Source organism: Macaca nemestrina, chromosome 4, assembly GCF_043159975.1.
Source record: "Macaca nemestrina isolate mMacNem1 chromosome 4, mMacNem.hap1, whole genome shotgun sequence".
NCBI lineage: Eukaryota > Metazoa > Chordata > Mammalia > Primates > Cercopithecidae > Macaca > Macaca nemestrina.
In genome coordinates this window covers 8861916-8884346 of record NC_092128.1, presented here as the reverse complement: position 1 = coordinate 8884346, position 22431 = coordinate 8861916, and the positions used below count along the sequence as shown (strand labels likewise).

The 22431-nt window shown below is 40.6% G+C and overlaps 1 protein-coding gene across 2 annotated transcripts in view; it reads right to left on the bottom strand.

Annotated features, from left to right (window-relative positions):
* Positions 1-246: 246 nt before the first annotated feature.
* The window catches only part of LOC105475002 (GTPase IMAP family member 1-like), a 35362-nt gene continuing 13177 nt past the window's right edge, over positions 247-22431 (bottom strand). For both annotated transcript variants that reach the window (XM_024790671.2, XM_071094250.1), the window contains exons 2-3: positions 4036-4087; positions 247-1474 (exon numbers count right to left, since the gene is read on the bottom strand). In XM_024790671.2, the coding sequence (XP_024646439.2) occupies positions 597-1474; positions 4036-4081 (924 nt within the window). In that variant the 5' untranslated portion in view covers positions 4082-4087 and the 3' untranslated portion in view covers positions 247-596. The remainder of the gene's footprint in view (positions 1475-4035; positions 4088-22431) is intronic.

The following is a 22431-nucleotide window of genomic DNA, read 5'->3' as shown; positions in this document are numbered from 1 at the left end:
ACACCAACATACTTTCTTTTATGGTTACACACAAGAATGTATGTTTGTGTGTGTGTGTGTGTGTGTGTTTCTGTGCATGTTTTTGCTGGTAAGGATGACAGAGTCATGTCTTTTTTCAGGGGGCATGTAAGACAGATAAGCAAACATCCACAAAGACTGATTTCCTTTGACACAATATGATCATGCAGTATATTTATTTATGGAAATAAATTGCATTCGAATAAACAAGGGTGCAAAGGACTGAAGCTCTGCGTTGGGATGGTTCTTGCTTGTGGTCCTGTGGGGACTGCAGGGAATTGGGGACAAGCACCCCTCATCTGTTCTCTGGAGAGAAGAAAACTCAGTGCAGGGAAAGACAGCCAAGGCCACTGGAGAAGAGGCAAAGCAACAGTGGTCTTTGGCTTCAGTAGTGAGAATGCTTAGGGAGGCTGGGTGGTATGAGACGGTTTTGGTGGGAGATGGGTCTCGGCAGAACTCTCACGGTGGTGGATTAAGGCGAGGTGAGGGAGGAGAGGAGAGTCTGTGAGCTCTGAACACCAAGTGAGGAAGATGAATGCGATTATCAGCTGAGGGGTCAGAGCCACGTTTACAATCTGTCAGTCAGATCTGACCTCAGCAAAGGCCGCCGACCAGCGCCTGTGGAGCAGCACGCAGAACAGGAGTGCGCCCCCCAGCAGCAGGGCCAGGCCCAGCCTCCAGCTCCAGAGCGGCTTCGGCCACGCCCACAACCCGGCCCGCAGCCAGGCGCCCCACGGCCTCCTCCGCATGCGGGCGGCCACGCCCTCCACCACCCTCCGGAGCCGCTCCTCCGGGCCTGCCCAGCGCAGGAGATGCGCCAGCTCGTACAACTCGTTGGAGTAGTGGGCGCCCTCGTGCTCCCGCACCAGGCCCTCCACCAGCCCCAGAAGCTGCTCCGCCTGAACCTCCTGCTCCCGGCCAGTGGCCCGGTTGTCAAAGGCACAGACCTGGCCCCCGCACTTGGCCACCAGCTTGCGCAGGGCCCGGTTCTCTGTGCTGCCCACGTAATCCTGCAGGGAGCCCCCCGCCAGGTCCTCCTTCCTGGTGAAGACGATGACAGTCCATTTCAGGACGTCCTCCCCGAACATGTCCCTCACCTGCCTCACCGCTTGCTGGTCCTGGGCGGTGAACCGGCCCAGCTGGGTCACCAGGAGCAGCGCGTGGGGCCCGGGGGCCGAGAGCAGGTAGCAGCGACCTCTCTCCTCACAGCCGGGGTCTGTCTTAGGCACTTCGGAGCTGAAAATGTCCAGAGTGTCCACTACTTCCACATGCCACTTGTCCCACCTGCGGCTGGCCGTGGTGCAGGCCCTGGTCACAGATGTGGCCCCCAGCCTGGAGAGGAACCGTCTCTTGCCCAGGATGCTGTTCCCAGTGGCGCTCTTTCCGGCCCCTGTTCTCCCAACAAGGATGAGCCTCAGCGTGGGCTCCTGCCGGGACTGGGTGTCCTCTGCTGAACCTGCGAGAATAAATTATTTGTAAGCTTTCAAACCTAAGCCAGCATACCTAGGTAAATGGATCTCTTGGATGCCTTCTGAATCAAGGAGAAGAGTGCGTTCGACTTTCACTTTTTAAAGCAAACCTTCACTGAGGTGATCTAATGAGAGATTTACCGTCCCGGGTGGTCCTTACTCATCCAGTCCTGTCCCCTTTGGCTTCACCACATGCCCCTGTTGATGTCCCAGAGCTTGAGGAACTTTTCTCCAGGGGGAACCCTTTATAGTTTCAGGCCATTACCTCATCTGACAGTAGCTCTCTCTGGTCATCTGCACACATGCAGGCTGCACAGGGATTTATTTCCCCTGCTTTCGCATTGGCCTTCCCACTCTGGACAACTGCAACTGTGGTGGGCTCTCTAACAAGTCTTCCAGAAACCACCCTTTGGAAGTGGGAGTAGGATCTGAGTGGGGGCTAGAGTCAGCTCAGCCCCTGGGTTTGAACCACCGCCTCTGCACTGGCTAACCGGGTAGCTGTGGGAAGTTATTTAATCTCCCTGAGCCTTAATTTCCTTCTTCTGTAAAATGGGAGTAATAATATCCATGGTTCCTCAGAGGGTTCTTGAGAGGGTTATATGAGCTAATCCGCATACATGCTGAGCAGAGTGGCTGGCACGTGGAACATCTTTAGTGAATCTGAGTCGTTGCTTTCAGAGGGCTGGGAATAAGAGACCATGTCAGCTTGGGTGGTAGATAAGGAATGTGATCTGGGGGTCTCCTGACTAAAATTCAGATCTTGGTGCCATTTCTAAGGCCCCTGTCTGTGATTTTGAGCCAATCTCTGGGAAACTGAGCTGATACAAGGCAACTGTTTTTAGGTCAGCCTTGTATACAGAGCCTAAGAGAGTGAGACAATATATTGGTTTTCACTTCTCTAAGATCAACTTCTTTTGAAATCTCTGTCCCTGCCCATCCGGATCTGGGCATTTGAGGGCTGGCATTATTCTCTGCAGGGGCTCTGGGGACTTCAAGGTCTAAAGTTATCTAGGCCAGTGGCAGACAGAGTGGAATCTACCATCCCACCCCAGAGATCAAAGCCTAACACTTTATTCCTAATCAACTGGGCCATACCAGCCTTTGCCGTTGTATTAACAGGGGCAAGGAAATTACAAAGCCAGTGCTCCTGAATTTTCTTAGTCCCATTCAAAAGTCACTAATTGACTTCTGATTCTGATTCTGATTAGGAGAGAGGCACCTACAGGGTGTTAAGAGCTGCCCATACCTGGAAGGTAGAACACCTGAATGGTGGCATCTGCCCTGCTGCTGTCTGAAGTCCATGTACAGGAAAATCTCTGATTTTCACTTTTGTCACATTTTAAATGAAGGGGGTTGAATTTTGATAATCCCTGAGGTGCTCTCCAAATATACCCTTCCAAAATCTTCTTGTATCACTTGTCTTGGTAAATTTCAAAGTTTGTTCATTTCTGTCACAGAGTCTAGCATGACTCATTACCCATCCTAGTACCACACAATATTTCCAAGTTAACTATTTTGTAGTGTATGGCAAACGTCACTTCTTTCCATATATAGCTCTTCTCAGTAATTACTTCTGACTTGACTTTACCTCTGCTATCCTCAGTTTCCTCATATTGAAAAATGCAGATAATAACTGTTTAACCTACCTTAAAGATTCCTTTGAGAATTAAGTGGGATGTTGCATACAGAGCCCGTCATACACTGAACTACTCATGATGCCCCTGATCCACAGGCTGTCCTGCAGTGCCGGCTTCCTGACCAAGTGAGTCCTTTATCATTTGAATAAGTAGTGCCCCGCCAAAATGGAAGGTAGGCAGAGACATTTCTTTTAAGGTGGGATGTGAAATAAATGATTGGGATTTATTCCACCCCCCCTTTTCCTGTTCAGTCAGGATGTCATCTCTCTCCCAACTAAGTGCCCTCACTGGGCTCTGTCATCACTCCGCTCTTACATCACCATGTAAGTCGGTCATTGAGAGGAAATGATGCATGTGAATCCCCGTTCGTCTCCCCTTCTTGACTTGGATCTTAGTTTGTAAAATCCAACAGCAGAACCATGTTAGAGAGGTGCTCTCTTTGTCATTATCAGTCAGTCTCCATTTCCCATCTTCTGTCTCTCAGTCTCCCTTTCTTCTCTCTTTCTCCCTCCCTCATTTTCTCTCCCTTGAGCTCTCCTAATATTTTAACTCTTACTCATTGTTCTCCAACACTTTCTTTGGTAAATCATGTTTACTCTATCCTCTATACCCTTGGTCCTCACCCTGTTGAAAAGGACAGAGCCTCAACTATGCTCTCTTACTGAGGCCAGAGCAGTCAAAAGACTTTCCACAACATCACACAGCAGACCAGGAGCAGAGATGGTGCCAGGGCTTTCACTGTGATATCCTACTGGTCACAACCCCTCTATCTTTTAGAAGATAGCTAAAGGAATTTTCTCCCAAAAGAAACATATCTTAGCTGTCTTCAACCTTGAGTCATTCTCCACCCCTGTACCCAATCCAGGCACAAACACAGAGGGCATACGTGCCCTCCAGACACAAGTTCTTACCATGGACATGCTCCTCATTGCCTCCCATCTTCCCTTGTTGTCCCATGCTCACCTGGAAGAGTCACAAACACAGCTCATTTGTCCATTCATTTGTCACATAGGTATATATCACCTAAAGTCAGGAGGAGAACAAGATTCTGGGGAAACCACAGCGAGAAGACATTGTCCCTGCCTTCAAGAGTCTTAGAATCTAGTTGTGTACTGTGGTGTGTGTTTGTAGGAGTTGGGATGGGATGGGGAGGGGCAAGAATACAAATGGAATCAGTGATAAGTCCTACTTTAGGAGTGACATTAAGATATTGAATGTTAGCATTAGGATATTAGGATCTGGAAGGAAAGAATAAGGGCACCCATCCTGTTCCTGAGTTAGAAGGACATTTTGGAACCGTTTAATGTTTTCAGTTTCTGGTTCAGAAACTAAATAAGAGGATATTCTATGTCAATGACACATGAACTGTAGAAATACATTTTTTTCTAGGGAATTTGGGGATTACAAGAGACTTCAGTAAAAACTCTGAGTGTCAGAACATGTACTCGGTAACTTAGGGAATTGCCTTAGTGGGAACTGGCCTAGCAAACAAATGAGAAGACACTTGGAAAAATCTCAAGTTTCTTGGGTTCACAAATACATACAACAAGCTCACCAGAGCTTTTAGCTTTGCTTTCACAAAGCCAAGTATCTATTTGCTTGTCTGAATATGAACTCTGCTGTGGAGGCTCAAATGCTGTCCTCCACCTTTTGATGTCCTTCTACTCAAATCTGCGGCTTTTCTAAATAAAGTAATTGTGCTCAATCCTAACATTATTTAATATAACTAACACTCTGTGATCCAATTTGCCTGATCACACAAGCTCCTGAACACAAATGTACTTCTCCCTGCCTCTACGTCTCCAGCCTAATTCCCAGCCAATCCCCTACTCAGTCAGCTACTCCACAAACAGCAGATTTCAGGGCCTCCAACCTGCTCTGCTTCTCCTCCTAGGATTATTGATCCTCCCCAACCGTCTGTCTGTGCCTCACCATCCATGTCAAACTCACCTCTTTGTGTCTTCCACCCTGGTCACTCAGGTACCTGTGTTTTTTCCCATCGGCACCATACGTGAAGGAAGGGCAGAGAGAGAGGCTGCCTGAGTAACTTGTCTCTGGCTGAAGGCTCCTGGAACAGGTTTGCCTTGTACTCATTCCAAAGCTGTTTGTATCTCTGCAGGAACTCCCCTAACCTCCCCCCGCCAAAGTCTCCAATAAAGTTCACTCCGTGGGCCTTAATGTGATTAATTATTTTGTGTGTAGGAATTAACAGATGACCATAATTGACACCAGAGCAGAAAGTGAAGAATCAGCCACAAGATTCAGAGCAAAGGACAAGAATTTGACTGAATCAAAAAGTACTTGTCAACGACGACAAGGCGAAAGTGTGCCTCAGGGACCTGGAGAAATCAGGTAGGCCATTTGGAACTTCCCACAGAGTTTGGGATACAGTTTCAAAAGTTAGTGCAAAGTTCTTAAGTGCCAAAATATGGAGTTACAAAAGACATATATTTAATGGAGATTGTAAAATGTGTAGAATCCTATAATTGTAAAACTCTGAGGTATCTCCAAAATTATCTAGTTCAATGCTTCCCCAAACTGCTACCTTTTGAAATTGTCTAAAGGACTCTTTAAGGTGAAAAGCATTATTTCTTACAGATTGTGGCTTACTAATCTGTATTTTTAATAAGCACCTCACTTTTAATTTTGGCTTTTGTTGCCATTGCTTTTGGTGTTTTAGACATGAAGTCCTTGCCCATGCCTATGTCCTGAATGGTATTTCCTAGGTTTTCTTCTAGGGTTTTTATGGTTTTAGGTCTAACATTTAAGTCTCTAATCCATCTTGAATTAATTTTCGTATAAGGAGTAAGGAAAGGGTCCAGTTTCAGCTTTCTACTTATGGCTAGCCAATTTTCCCAGCACCATTTATTAAATAGGGAATCCTTTCCCCATTTCTTGTTTTTGTCAGGTTTGTCAAAGATCAGATGACTGTAGATGTGTGGTATTATTTCTGAGGGCTCCGTTCTGTTCCATTGATCTATATCTCTGTTTTGGTACCAGTACCATGCTGTTGTGGTTACTGCAGCCTTGTAGTATAGTTTGGAGTCAGGTAGCATGATGCCTCCAGCTTTGTTCTTTTGGCTTAGGATTGTCTTGGCAATGCGGGATCTTTTTTGGTTCCATATGAACTTTAAAGCAGTTTTTTCCAATTCTGTGAAGAAAGTCATTGTTAGCTTAATGGGGATGGCATTGAATCTATAAATTACCTTCAGCAGTATGGCCATTTTTACAATATTGATTCTTCCCATCCATGAGCATGGAATGTTCTTCCATTTGTTTGTGTCCTCTTTTATTTCACTGAGCAGTGGTTTGTAGTTCTCCTTAAAGAGGTCCTTTACATCCTTTGTAAGTTGGATTCCTAGGTATTTTATTCTCTTTGAAGCTATTGTGAATGATAATTTATTCATGATTTGGCTCTCTGTTTGTCTGTTACTGGTGTATAAGAGTGCTTGTGATTTTTGCACATAGATTTTGTATCCTGAGACTTTGCTGAAGTTGCTTATCAGCTTAAGGAGATTTTGGGCTGAAACGGTGGGGTTTTCTAAATATATGATCATGTCATCTGCAAAGAGGGACAATTTGACTTCTTTTTTTCCTAACTGAATACCTTTCATTTCTTTCTCTTGCCTGATTGCCCTGGCCAGAACTTCCAACACTACATTAAATAGGAGTGGTGAGAGAGGGCATCCCTGTCTTGTGCCAGTTTTCAAAGGGAATGCTTCCAGTTTTTGCCCATTCAGTATGATATTGGCTGTGGGTTTGTCATAAATAGCTCTTACTATTTTAAGATATGTTCCGTTAATACCGAATTTATTGAGAGTTTTTAGCATGAAGGGCTGCTGAATTTTGTCAAAGGCCTTTTCTGCATCTATTGAGATAATCATGTGGTTTTTGTCTTTGCTTCTGTTTTTTTTTTTTTTTGTTATTATACTTTAGGTTCTAGGGTACATGTGCACAATGTGTAGGTTTGTTACATAAGTATACATGAGCCATGTTGGTGTGCCGAACCCATTAACTCGTCATTTGCATTAGGTATATCTCCTAATGCTATCCCTCCCCCCGTCCCCTCCCCACAATAGGACCTGGTGTGTGATGTTCACCTTCCTGTGTCCAAGTGATCTCATTGTTCAATTCCCACCTATGAGTGAGAACATGCAGTATTTGGTTTTCTGTTCTTGTGATAGTTTGCTGAGAATGATGGTTTCCAACTGCGTCTATGTCCATACAAAGGATACAAACTCATCCTTTTTTATGGCTGCATAGTATTCCATGGTGTATATGTGCCACATTTTCTTAATCCAGTCTGTCACTGATGGACATTTGGGTTGATTCCAAGTCTTTGCTATTGTGAATAGTGCCGCAATAAACATACATGTGCATGTGTCTTTAAAGCAGCATGACTTATAATCCTTTGGGTATATCCCCAGTAATGGGATGGCTGGGTCAAATGGTATGTCTAGTTCTAGATCCTTGAGGAATCGCCACACTGTTTTCCACAATGGTTGAACTAGTTTACAGTCCCATCAACAGTGTAAAAGTGTTCCTATTTCTCCACATCCTCTCCAGCACCTGTTGTTTCCTGATTTTTTAATGATTGCCATTCTAACTGGTGTGAAATGGTATCTCATTGTGGTTTTGATTTGCATTTCTCTGATGGCGAGTGATGATGAACATTTTTTCATGTGTCTGTTGACTGTATGAATGTCTTCTTTTGAGAACTGTCTGTTCATATCCTTTGCCCACTTTTTGATGGGGTTGTTGTTTTTTTCTTGTAAATTTGTTTGAGTTCTTTATAGGTTCTGGATATTAGCCCTTTGTCAGATGAGTAGATTGCAAAAATTTTCTCCCATTCTGTAGGTTGCTTCTGTTTATATGCTGGATTATGTTTATTGATTTGTGTATGTTGAACCAGCCTTGCATCCCAGGGATGAAGCCCACTTGATCATGGTGGATAAGCTTTTTGATGTGTTGCTGGATTCGGTTTGCCAGTATTTTATTGAGGATTTTTGCATCGATGTTCATCAGGGATATTGGTCTAAAATTCTCTTTTTTTGTTGTGTCTCTGCCAGGCTTTGGTATCAGGATGATGTTAGCCTCATAAAATGAGTTAGGGAGGATTCTCTCTTTTTCTATTGATTGGAATAATTTCAGAAGGAATGGTACCAGCTCCTCCTTGTACCTCTGGTAGAATTTGGCTGTGAATCCATCTGGTCCTGGACTTTTTTTGGTTGGTAGGCTATTAATTATTGCCTCAATTTCAGAGCCTACTATTGGTCTATTCAGGGATTCAACTTCTTCCTCGTTTAGTCTTGGGAGAGTGTAAGCGTCCCGGAAAATATCCATTTCTTCTAGGTTTTCTAGTTTATTTACGTACTCGTGTTTATGGTATTCTCTGATGGTAGTTTGTATTTCTGTGGGATCGGTGGTGATATCCCCTTTATCATATTTTATTGCATCTATTTGATTCTTCTCTCTTTTCTTCTTTATTAGTCTTGCTAGCGGTCTATCAATTTTGTTGATCTTTTCAAAAAGCAACTCCTGTATTCATTGATTTTTTGGAGTGTTTTTTGTGTCTCTATCTTCTTCAGTTCTGCTCTGATCTTAGTTATTTCTTGCCTTCTGCTAACTTTTGAATGTGTTTCCTCTTGCTTCTCTGGTTCTTTTAAACGTGATGTTAGGGTGTCAATTTTAGATCTTTCCTGCTTTCTCTTGTGGGCATTTAGTGCTATAAATTTCCCTCTACACACTGCTTTAAATATGTCCCAGAGATTCTGGTATGTTGTATCTTTGTTCTTACTGGTTTCAAAGAACATCTTTATTTCTGCCTTCATTTCATTATGTACCCAGTAGTCATTCAGGAGCAGGTTGTTCAGTTTCCATGTAGTTGAGCGGTTTTGATTGAGTTTCTTAGTCCTGAGTTCTAGTTTGATTGCACTGTGGTCTGAGAGACAGTTTGTTATAATTTCTGTTCTTTTACATTTGCTGAGGAGTGCTTTACTTCCAACTATGTGGTTGATTTTGGAATAAGTGCGATGTGGTGCTGAGAAGAATGTATATTCTGTTGATTTTGGGTGGAGAGTTCTGTAGATGTCTATTAGGTCCGCTTGGCGCACAGTTGAGTTCAATTCCTGGATATCCTTGTTAACTTTCTGTTTCGTTGATCTGTCTAATGTTGATAGTGAGGTGTTAAAGTCTCCCATTATTATTGTATGGGAGTCTAAGTCTCTTTGTAAGTCTCTAAGGACTTACTTTATGAATCTGGGTGCTCCTGTATTGGGTGCATGTATATTTAGGATAGTCAGCTCTTCCTGATGAATTCATCCCTTTACCATTATGTAATGGCCTTCTTTGTCTCTTTTGATCTTTGATGGTTTAAAGTCTGTTTTATCAGAGACTAGGATTGCAACCCCTGCTTTTTTTTGTTTTCCATTTGCTTGGTAGATCTTCCTCCATCCCTTTATTTTGAGCCTATGTGTGTCATGTGAGATGGGTCTCCTGAATATAGCAAACTGATGGGTCTTGACTCTTTATCCAATTGGCCAGTCTGTGTCTTTTAATTGGACCATTTAGTCCATTTACATTTAAGGTTAATATTTTTATGTGTGAACTTGATCCTGTCATTATGATATTAGCTAATTATTTTTCTCGTTAGTTGATGCGGTTTCTTCATAGCATCGATGGACTTTACATTTTGGCATGTTTTTGCAATGGCTGGTACTGGTTGTTCCTTTCCATGTTTATTGCTTCCTTCAGGATCTCTTGTAGGGCAGGCCTGGTGGTGACAAAATCTCTAAGCATTTGCTTGTCTGTAAAGGATTTTATTTCTCCTTCAGTTATGAAACTTAGTTTGGCTGGTTATGAAATTCTGGGTTGAAAAATCTTTTCTTTAGGGATGTTGAATATTGGCCCCCACTCTCTTCCGGCTTGTGGAGTTTCTGCCGAGAGATCTGCTGTTAGTCTGATGGGCTTCACTTTGTGAGTAACCTGACCTTTCTCTCTGGCTACCCTAAACATTTTTTCCTTCATTTCAGCTTTGGTGAATCTGACAATTACGTGTCTTGGAGTTGCTCTTCTCGAGGAGTATCTTTGTGGCATTCTCTGTATTTCCTGAATTTGAATGTTGGCCCGCTTTACTAGGTTGGGGAAGTTCTCCTGGATGATATCCTGAAGAGTGTTTTCCAACTTGGTTCCATTTTCCCCATCACTTTCAGGCACACCAGTCAGATGTAGATTTGGTCTTTTCACATAATCCCATATTTCTTGGAGACTTTGTTCATTTCTTTTTACTCTTTTTTCTCTACATTTCTCTTCTTGCTTCATTTCATTCATTTGATCTTCAATCACTGATAATCTTTCTTCCAGTTGATTGAGTCAGTTACTGAAGCTTGTGCATTTGTCACGTAATTCTCATGTCATGGCTTTCATCTCTATGAGTTCTTTTAAGGTCTACTCTGCATTGATTATTCTAGTTACCCATTCATCCATTCTTTTTTCAAGGTTTTTAGTTTCTTTGCGCTGGTTACGTAGTTCCTCCTTTAGCTCTGAGAAGTTTGATTGACTGAAGACTTCTTCTCTCAACTCATGAGCCATTCTCTATCTAGCTTTGTTCCATTGCTGGTGGTGAGCTGTGTTCCTTTGGAGGGGGAGATGCGCTCTGATTTTTTGAATTTCCAGCTTTTCTGCACTGCTTTTTCCCCATCTTTGTGTTTTTATCTGCCTTTGGTCTTTGATGATGGTGACATGCTGATGGGGTTTTGGTGTAGGTGTTCTTTCTGTTTGTTAGTTTTCCTTCTAACAGTCAGGACTCTCAGCTGCAGGTCTGTTGGAGTTTGCTTGATGTCCACTCCAGACCCTGTTTGCCCGGGTATCAGCAGCGAAGGCTGCAGAACATAGAATATTGCCGAACAGTGAGTGTTGCTGTCTGCTTCTTGCTCTGGAAGCTTTGTCTCCGGGTGTACCCAGTCGTGTGAGGTGTGATGTGTCGGTCTGCACCTCAGTTGAAAATGCAGAAATCACCTGTCTTCTGCGTCACTCACGTGGGGAGCTGGAGGCTGGAGCTGTTCCTATTCAGCCATCTTGGGTGCCACCCTGCTTATTCAATCTTTCATAGGTTGAACCTTTGGTATTGTATCTAAAGTCATTGCCATTCTTATGGTCATCTAGATTTTCTCCTATGTTAACTTTTAAAAGTTTTTTACTTTTGCATTTACACTGGAGACTGACCCCTAATTCACAATTCCCTAATTGTGTGAAGGGAATAAGATTTATGTCTAGATTTATTGTTTTAAATGTGGATGTCTGACTGTTCCAGTGTCTTGTCAACACTAATTTTTCCCAATTATATTAACTATGCTTTTTTGTTGAAAATGAATTGACAGTATTCATATGGGTGTATATCTCGGATTTCTCTTCTCTTCCATTGATCTATTGGTTTATTCTTTCACCAACACCACATTGTCTTATTACTGTAGCTTTATGGTAAGACTTGAGGTTGGGTAGTGTCAGTCCTCCAACTTTGCTCTTCTCCTTAAATATTGTGTTGGCTATTCTGGGTCTCCTGCCTCTCCATGTAAACTTTAGAACTAGTTTGTAAATTTCCATAAAATAACTTGCTGGCATTTTGATTGGAATTGCATTGAATCTATAGATCAAATCGGGAAGAGCTGATATCTTGGCAGTATTGAGTCTTCCTATTATGAACCTGGAATACCTTCCCATTTATTTAGTTCTTTCACTTTATTCATCAGAGTTTAGTAGTTTTTTTCATATACATTTTATAATATCATGTTAGATTTATACCAAATATTTCATTGTGGGAGTTGCTTAAGTAAATGATATTATATTTTTAATTTCAGATTCTACTAGTTCATTGCTGGCATATAGAAAAGTGATGGACTTTTGTATACTGACCTTGTGTTCCACAATCTTGTTCAAATCACTTTTTAGTACCAGAAGCTTTTTTTTTTTTGTTGATTCTTCAGATTTTCTACATGGACAATCATGACATCATAAGACAAATACAGTTTTATTTCTTCCTTCCCAATCTGTATACTTTTTTCCCCTTTATTTTTCTTATTGCATTAGCTGGAACTTCTAGCACAATGTTGAAAAGGAGTGATAAGAAGAGTCATCCCTGACTTGTTCCCAATCTTAGTGGGAAAAGTTCTGGTTTATCACCATTAAGTATGATGTTAGCTATTTTTCTAGATATTTTTCTAGATATTCTTTTTCAAGTTGAGGAAGTTCCCCGCTACATCTAGTTTACTGAGAGTTTTTGTCATGAATAGATGTTGGATTTTGTGAAATGTGTTTTCTGTGTCTTGATCTGATCATGTGATTGTTCTTCTTTAGTCTGTTGATGTGATGAATTATATTAATTGAATTTTTCAATTACCTGCAATCAATCTGCATACTTAGCACAAATTCCAGTTGGTCATGATATATAATTTGTTTTACACATTGTTGGATTAGTGTTTTGCTGAGGAATTTTGCCTCTTTGTTCATGAGAGATTTTAATCTTAGCTTTTTTTCTTCTGGTAATGTTTTTGTCTGTTGTTGATAATTTGGTGAGTCTGGCCTCATAGAATGAGTTAAATAGTATTCATTCTGCTTCCATCTTCTGAAAGACATTGCAGAGAATTTAAGAATTCCTTCCTTAAATGTTTGGTAGAATTCTCTGGTGAACCCACCTGGGCCTGATGCTTTCTGTTTTGGAAGGTTAATAACTGTTTTAATTTTTTTTTTTTTTTTGAGATGGAGTCTTGCTCTGTTGCCCAGCCTGGAGTGCAGTGGTGTGATCTCGGCTCACTGCAAGCTCCGCCTCCTGCGTTCATGCCATTCTCCTGCCTCAGCCTCCCGAGTAGCTGGGACTACAGGTGCCTGCCACCACGCCTGGCTAATTTTTTGTATTTTTAGTAGAGACGGGGTTTCACTGTAGTTAGCCAGGGTGGTCTCGATCTCCTGACCTTGTGATCCGCCCGCCTCAACCTCCCAATGGTTTAATTTTTTTAATCATATAAACTTATCCAGATTGTCTATTTCTGCTTGTCTAAATCTTAGCATACAAAATCTTTCAAGGAATTGGTCCATTTCATCTATGCCCAAATATGTGGGCATAGAATTGTTCATAATATTTCTTTATTATCATTTTAATGTCAATGGGATCTGCATGATGTCACCTCCTTCATTTCTGATGTTAGTAATTTATGCCTTCTCTTTTTTTTTTTCTTATCCTGGCTGGAGGCTTATCAATTTTATTGATCTTTTCAAAGAAGTAGCTTTTGCTTAGTTTCTCTGTTGATTTTCTATTTTTAATTTCATTGATTTCAGCTCTAATTTTTATTATTTCTTTTTCTGAACAGGCATTTTGTAAAAGAAGACATACAGATGGTCAACAAGCGTATGAAATAATGTTCAGCATCACTAATCATCAGAGAAATGCAAATTAAAACTACAATGAGATATATTACACCAGTAGAATGGCTATTATTGTCATTTTAACTTTTATTTTGGATTCAGGGGTCCATGTGCAGGTTTGTCATGTAAGTAAACTATGTGTCATGGGGGTTTGGTGTACAGATAATTTTGTCATCCAGATAGTAAGCATAGTACCTGATAGGTATTTTTTCTGGTTTTCTCCCTCCTTCCACCCTCCACTCTCAAGTAAGCCCCAGTGTCTGTTACTCCTCTCCTAGGATCCATGTGTTCTTGTTGTTAACTCCCACTTATAAGTGAGAACATATGGTATTTGCTTTTCTATCCTGCTCAAGATAATGGCCTCCAACTCTATCCATGTTGCTGCAGAGGACTTGATCTTGTTCTTTTTTATGACTGCATAGTATTTCATAGTGTATATGTACCACATTTTCTTTATTCAGCTACTATTGATGAGCATTTAGGTTGATTCCATGTCTCTGCGATTGTGAATTGTGCTACAGTGAACATATGCACGCATGTGTCTTTATGGTAGAACAATTTTTATTCTTTTGAGTACATACCCAATAATGTGTTTGCTGGGTTGAATAGTAATTCTGTTTTAAGTTCTTTGAGGAACTGCCACACTGCTCTTTCCACAACGGCTGAACTAATTTACATTTCCACTAGCAGTGTATAAGTGTTCCCTTTTCTCCACAGCCTTGCCAACATCTTTTTTTTTTTTCTTTCACTTTTTAATAATAACCATTATGACTGGTGTGAGATGGAATCTCATTGTGGCTTTGATTTGCTGTGATAAACATTTTTTCATATGCTGTTTGTTCACATGCATGTCTTCTTTTGAAAAGTGTCTGTTCATATCCTTTGTTTTTTAATGGGGTTGTTTGTTTTTTGCTTGTTAATTTAAGTTCATTATAGATTCTAGATATCAGACCTTTGTCAGATGGATAGTTTGCAAATATTTTCTCCCATTCTGTAGGTTGACTATTTACCCTGTTGATAGTTTCTTTTTTTTTTTTTTTTTTCCTGTTCAGAAGCTTTAGTTTAATTGGATTCCATTTGTCGGTTTTTGCTTTTGTTGCAGTTGCTTCTGGTGTCTTTGTCATAAAATCTTTGTGAAGTCTTGTGTTCAGAATAGTATTGTCTAAGTTGTCTTCCACAGATTTTATAGTTTTAGGTTTCACATTTAAGTCTTAATCCATCTGGAGTCGATTTTTGTATGTGGTGTAAAGTTAGGGTTCCAGTTTCAACCTCCTGCAAAAAGCAAGCCAGTTATCCCAGCACCATTTGCTGAATAGGGAGTTCCTTCCCTATTGCTTGCTTTTGTCAGCTCTGTGGAAGATCAGATGGTTGCAGGTGTGTGGTATTATTTCTGGGCTCTCTATTCTGTTCCATTGGTCTAGGTGTCTGTTTTTGTACCAGTACTATGCTGTTTTGGTTGTTGTAGCCTTGCAGTTTAATTTGAAGTCAGGTAACATGATGTCTCCAGTTTTTTTCTTTTTTGGTTAGAATTGTGGAATAGTTATTATTAAAAAGACAAAGAATAATAGATCCTGGGAAGGATGCAGAGAAAAAAGAATGCTTATACTGCTGCTAGAATGTAAATTAATACAACCACTATGAAAAACAGTATGGAGATTTCTCAAAGAACTAAAAGTGAAACTACCAGTTGGTCCAGCAATCCCACTACTGGGTACATACTCAAAGGAAAAGAAATTATTATATAAAAGGCACGTGCACTCATGTTTATTGCAGCACTATTTACAAATGTAAGGAATCAACCTAAGTATCCATCAATGAATATTTGGATAAAGAAAATGTTATACATTTATATATGATATATATAGTATATTTAATTAAATATTAAATATTTCATATTATAAAATATCAAATTTTCTTTATATGTACATATATTTAAATATATACATTTATATAAACACCTAAATTTATATTATGTATATTTATGAATAATATTTAAATTATATATTTAAATATATTTACATATATAAACTGGATCCCTTCCTTACGCCTTATACAAAAATTAACTCAAGATGGATTAAAGACTTAAGTGTAAGACCTAAAACCATAAAAACCCTAGAAGAAAACCTAGGCAATACCATTCAGGACATAGGCATGGGCAAAGACTTCATGACTAACACACCAAAAGCAATGGCAAAAAAAGCCAAAATAGACAAATGGGATCTAATTAAAGAGCTTCTGCACAGCTGTAGGGAGACCCCCTGAAACTATTGCTACAGAATAAAAGATGAAATGCTCCTGATTATTGTAAATACAAAATTGCATGCAGGATTGTGTAACGACAATCCCAGGTTGGACTGCCAGAATGGGCCAACAGCGCGTGATGTGCTTCCGCCTGCAGAGAGCCTATGAATGGACCTGCAGTCAGGGAGGTTTCACATCACCAAGATTCCTATCCCAGAAAAGCAGATGTTCATAGCTCTGGGAATAGAATGTGACCCTCGTGGAGAGCCTATAAACAGACGCATGGGGGCGCCTGTCCATATGGATAAGATAGGGCTATAAACGCCTTCATCTTGCTGCGGCTCTTCTAGGCCTCTTTAGGGTTAAGGCATACTCCCTTCTGAGAAATTCTGGTCTAACCGGTTGTCTAACTTCATGTCCTGTTTCTATGAATTGTTTGTAACCAGCTTTTGCTGTAACTGTTACTGCTGATTAATATCTTGCTAATCATAGGTTATGGAAAGGCTATATTCTTATTTTAAGGCTCTGTTAGAAATTACTGATGCACACACTATATTGTAAATTTGTATCTGTATATACTGCTGCATACAGATGCTATGTTAAATAATTACTTCATCCCCATGTGACCATTTCACCTCATAATCAAATGACCCTAAATACCTCACAAACCTACCCCTGCCCTCACTAAACTTAATAATAAATGCTAACATATCCAGCACATTGTTGGCACTACGGGACCAGAAGGCGGTGACCCCCTGGACCCAGCTTTCACTATCTTGTGTGTGTCTATTATTTCTCGACCTGCCAGTCCACCTGGGAACAAAGAGGGAGCCCCATTGCATTGTGGGCTGCTGGCCAGATCCCGTAATATCTGGTGCCCAACGTGGCCTTCTTTGTTCCTCAGCTCAGTGCACTCTGAGTGCGGGTTCATGATGGCTAGTCTTCAGACTTGATGATAAGGTCTCCGGGTGTGCTTTTTCTGACTCTCCCCTCTTTTTGGATTTGTCAACCGGTAATATTCCAGGGTCATTATGGGACAATCGCAGTCTAAACACCAGGCTTATCTGTCTTTTATTAAACTTCTTCTTAAACAGGGTGGAATCAAGCTGATTCCAATAACCTTATTCTCTTATTTCAGACTATTGAAAAATATTGTCCTTGGTTTGCTGACAAAGATTCTATGGATCTGTTAGACTGGGATAGAGTTGCCACCACTCTCCACCAACTCATTAGAGATGGTGTTTTACTTCCTATTTCTGTTTGGACTGACTGGGCTCTTATTCGTGTTGCTTTACTTCCTTTTCAGTCTGGTGATCCTCTTCAACTGCCAGAAGTTAACATGGATGGTGAACCGTTCCCTTTACCTCGGGTAGCTGACCCCCCTACTGGCCCTCCTGATGATGAGGAAGAATTTGATCTCTCCATGTTTTCTCCCCAAGAGGAGAAACCTGGTGATGATCCCCTCCCTCTGCCTCCTATCTTGGAACCTGTATATGTTAACTCTTCTTCTACTAAGCCATTTCCCCCTCTGCCAGAGGAGGACATGTGGCATTCATTTAAATGGTCTTGTTCTCATTCCTCTCGTCCTTTTCAAACTCTCCTCTCTTCTAAGCCTACTGTTTCTTTTGGCACTCCGGGACCCCTTCTTTCAGAGGCTTGGAATCCTGCTTCCCCCCAGTCTGCATCCCAGCACCCTCAGTCTCCTTCTCTTCCTCTGCCCCTGCACAATGGATGTGTGAGTCACCTGTTTGGGTAGAGTGGTGGCCACTTTCCAAACACAAGTTGGAGGCTTTAATGGAAATTGTTAATGATTTACTGCAAGCAAACACTATTGAGCTCTCCTTGTCTCCGTGGAACTCACCTGTGTTTGTTGTACAAAAAAAGTCAGGAAAATGGAGAATAGTAACAGATTTAAGAGCTGCTAATGCAGTTATTAAACCTATAGGGGCGTTACAACCCAGTGTGCCCTCCCCTTCCATGATTCCTAAGGAATGGCCTGTAATTATCATTGACCATAAAGACTACTTTTTTTCATATTCCTTTAGACAAGTCAGACTGTGAAAAATTGGCTTTCATTATACCATCCATTAACAATTCTGCTCCTCCAACTAGATATCAATGGAAAGTTTTACCTCAAGGAATGATTAACAGTCCTACTATTTGTAAGTTGTTTGTCAGTACTGTGTTACAACCTATCCGACAGATTTTTAAAAATAATTACATTCTTCATTATATGGATTATATACTGATTGCTGCCCCCACTAAAGATGGATTAATTCAATGTTTTACCTCTTTAAAATTAACTGTTGCCAATGCAGGACTCCACATTGCTCCTGATAAAATTCAACAAGCCACTCCTTTTCTGTACTTAGGAATGCAGCTAGGAGCTCGCTCCATTAAGCCCCCAAAAGTCCAACTTCGTACTGACAATTTAAACACCTTAAATGATTTTCAAAAATTACTAGATGACATCAATTATCTCAGACCAACCCTAGGCATTTGTGCTTATGCATTATCTCATCTATTTGCCACTTTATCAGGAGATACAGATTTAAACAGTCCTCGCTCTTTACCTGAACCAGCAAAACAAGAGTTGTCTTTTGTAGAACAATGAGTGAGAGAGACACAAGTCTCTCGTATTGACCCAAATTTACCTTTACAATTTTTAGTTTTTCCTTCCATCCACTCTCCTACGGGACTTACAGTACAAAACGATTCTCTCGTTGAATGTGTATTTCTTCCTAATTCAGCCTCTAAAACTCTTTCAATATATCTTGATCAAATAGCCACTTTGCTTGGGTTAGAACGTCAATATATCACTAAAATTTCCGACTTTGATCCAAACATTATTGTGGTCCCTTTGTCAAAAAATGAAGTTGAAAATGCCTTTTCTACATCTTTGTGCTGGCAGACTAATCTGGCTGACTTCACTGGCACTACTGATAATCATTTGCCTAAGTCAAAATTCTTTCAGTCTCTGTGAAATAATTCCTGTATTCTACCAAAACTTACTTGTTCATCACCACTAGAGACAACCATTACCATTTTTTACTGATGGATCCAGTAATGGAAAGGCAGGGTATGTAGGACCAAAAGATAAAGTCATTTCTACTCCATATACTTCTGCTCCAAAAGCCAAGTTGTTTGCTGTTATCTCTGCATTACAGGATTTTGATTAGCCTCTTAATATTGTCTCTGACTCAGCTTCTGTAGTCCATGCCACTAAAGCAATATAAACAGCTACCATCAAAAATATTGCTGACACTAATCTGTTTTCCTTGTTCTCTTTGTTACAAAAAACTGTCAGAAACTGAAACCGTCCTTTTTTCATCACTCACATTCGTTCTCATACTAACTTGCCGGGACCTTTATCCAGTGGTAATCATAAAGTTGATACTCTAGTTTCTCTAGCCATTACAGATGCAGAACAATTTCATCAACTCACTCATACTAATACCTCAGGTCTTAAATATAAATATTCTCTCAGTTGGAAACAAGCTAAACAAATTGTACAATACTGTTCTCAATGTCAGGTTCTTGTCTTACCCACACAATCTCCTGGAGTTAATCCCCGAGGCCTATCTCCTAATGTTATCTGGCAAGTGGATGTTTCTCATGTTCCTTCTTTTGGAAAATTAGCTTATGTGCATATCACAGTTGACACCTTTTCCAATTTCATCTGGGCTACCTGTCAAACCAGAGAAGCCACTTCTCATGTTAAAAAACATATGTTTTCATGTTTTGCAGTTATGGGAATTCCCAGTGAGCTCAAAACAGACAATGGTCCAGCCTATTGCAGTAAAGCTTTTAAAAATTTTCTTGATCAGTGGCATACTAAACATCTTACTGGTATTCCTTATAACCCACAAGGCCAAGCTATTGTAGAAAAAAGTAACAGAACTTTAAAATTATGATCACTTAAACAAAAAGAGGGGGATAAGGAGTTGTCTATCCCTCACATACAAGTAAACTTGGCATTGTTGACGTTAAATTTTTTTAATATTCCTAAATCTAGTTCTATTACTGCTACTGAAAAACATTTCCCTGGTAACCATCCTACGGTAAACCAAGGAAGGGTATGGTGGAAAGACGTCCAATCTAGTATATGGTCAAAAGGTTCTATTTTAACGTGGGGAAGAGGCTATGCTTGTGTTTCCCCAGGTGAACATCCATCTCCTGTTTGGATTCCTGCTAGACACCTGAAATTGTGTCCTGAAGATGCCTGCAACAACAAGACAGAGAAATTTGCTGAAAAAGCACCACAGCAGGAAACAACTAACACATCCAACTGTCAAAAAGAAGAAAATGACCACACTAACTCCTTTACAACAGACAATCCAGTCAGCCATCCTGAACAACTTGTCTCCAGCGATCCAGGTCTGGCTCAACCTCTGCCTACTCCTGATGACATTGATCCTTCTACCCTCTGTCACCCCACAACTGTTAAAAACTGTACATATTGGGCCTGTATTCCTTTTCCTCCTCTTATTCGAGCCAGGACATGGATGGACACTCCTATCGAAGCCTATGTTAATGATTGTATTTGGATGCCTGGTTCTGTAGATGATCGTTGTCCTGCCCAACCTTCAGAAGAAGGAACTCCTTTCAATATCACTTTGGGTTTTAGGCTCTGGCCCCAAATGTGCCTGCCCTTGTCCTCTGTCTCTGGATCTAGAGGGGCTGCTGAGCACTCCAGTAGCCCTTGCAGCCACTGGGACCTCCCACAGCTCTTGCCACCAAGAACTACACAGTTGCTGATGTGATGGACCCCAGCTACCTGATCTGATAAGACATCACACCTCCTAAACCTGGAACCACTACATGCCTCCACACATGATTCCCTGAATGACTAGATCTGGTTCCACTACACTCCAGCATTCCCCCACCCCAGATGAAGGCCTTTCTTTAATGAAGTCAATCCATAAAGTCTGGAAGAAATGACTGCTTTTTCAAATGTACAGACACAAATGCAAGACTACAAGAATCAAAAACAACCAAGAAAACATGACACTATTAGAGAAACACAATAAACTTCCAGTAATTGACCCCAAAGATTGAAGAACCCCAAAAATTGACCCAAAAAATGAAGAAGTCGAAATAATTGTTCTAAAGAATCTCAGTGAGTTACAAAAGAACACAGATAAACAACTTAATTAGGAAAATAATACATGAACAAAACGAGAAGCTCAACAGAGAGACAGAAAACAAAAAGCAACCAAACACATTTTGGAGCTGAACATAGAAGAACTAAAAATACAACAGACTGTATCAAGAAAATAATAAGTAAATTCAAAGATAGATCATTTGAAATCATCCAGTCAGAGGATAAAAAAGAAAAAAACTAATGAAAAGGAATGAAAAAAGCCTGTAGATCCTATGGAACACCATATAGAGCTAACATTCACATTTTAGGAGTTTTAGAGGGGGTAGAGGGAGAGGAAGGAACAGAAGGCTCCTTTAAAGAAATAATGGCTAAAGCTCCCCAAATCTGGGGAAAGATATGAACATCCAGATATGTGAAGCTTATAGGTCTAGAATCAGATTCGACCCAAAGAATACTTCACCAAGACACATTATAAATGAACCATCAAAAATCAAAGACAAAGAGAGAATACTGAAAGCAGTAAGAGAAAAGAAGCATATCCCATCCCAGGAAATCCCAATAAGGCTATCAATGATGCCTGCAGACCAGAAGTTCTGCTATAACCAAATACTATAATCAAAGTAATGGAAGGGAAAAAAAGAACAGTCAACCAAGAATATTTTACCCAGAAACATTGTCCTTCAGAAATGAGAGAGACATAAGGACTTTCCCAGACCAACAGATCTGAGAAAGTTCACCACCACTAGATTTGCCTTACAAGAAAAGCTAAAGGGAGTTCTTCATTCTGAAACTAAAAGACACTGTATTAGTCTGTTTTCACACTACCATAAAGATACTACCTGAGACTGGGTAATTTATAAAGAAAAGAGGTTTAATTGACTCACAGTTCCACATGGCTGGGGAGGCCTCAGGTAACTTATAATCATGGCGGAAGGCAAAGGGGAAGCAAAGCATGTCTTACATGCCAGCAGGAGAGAGAGAGAGAGCAAAAAGGGGGAAGCACCAGATACTTATCAAACAACTAGGTCTTATGAGAATGCATGCACTATCACAAGAATAGCATGGGGCAAACTGCCCCCATGATCCAATCACCCCCCCACCAGGTCCCTCCCTTGACATGAGGATTACAATTTGGATTACAATTCTATATGAGATTTGGGTGGGTATACAGCCAAATCATATCAGACACTAAGTGGTAACATAAAAACATATGGATGTATAAAACTCACCAGCAAAGGTAAATATATAGTCAAAATCAGAATAGTCTAATGCCACAATGATGTATAAACCACTTATATTATTAGTATGAAGGTTAAAAGACAAAACTATTAAAAATAATAATAGCTACAATAATTTGTAAAGGATGTGCAATATAAAAAGATGTAAATTATGGTATCAAAAATGTTGGTGGTGTATTTGAGTAAAACTGTAGAGTTTTTTAAAAAAATGTGATCAAAGTTAAGTTGTTATCAGCTTAAAACAGACTGGTATAGGCCGGGTGCGGTGGCTCATGCCTGTAATCCTGGCACTTTGGGAGACCGAGGAA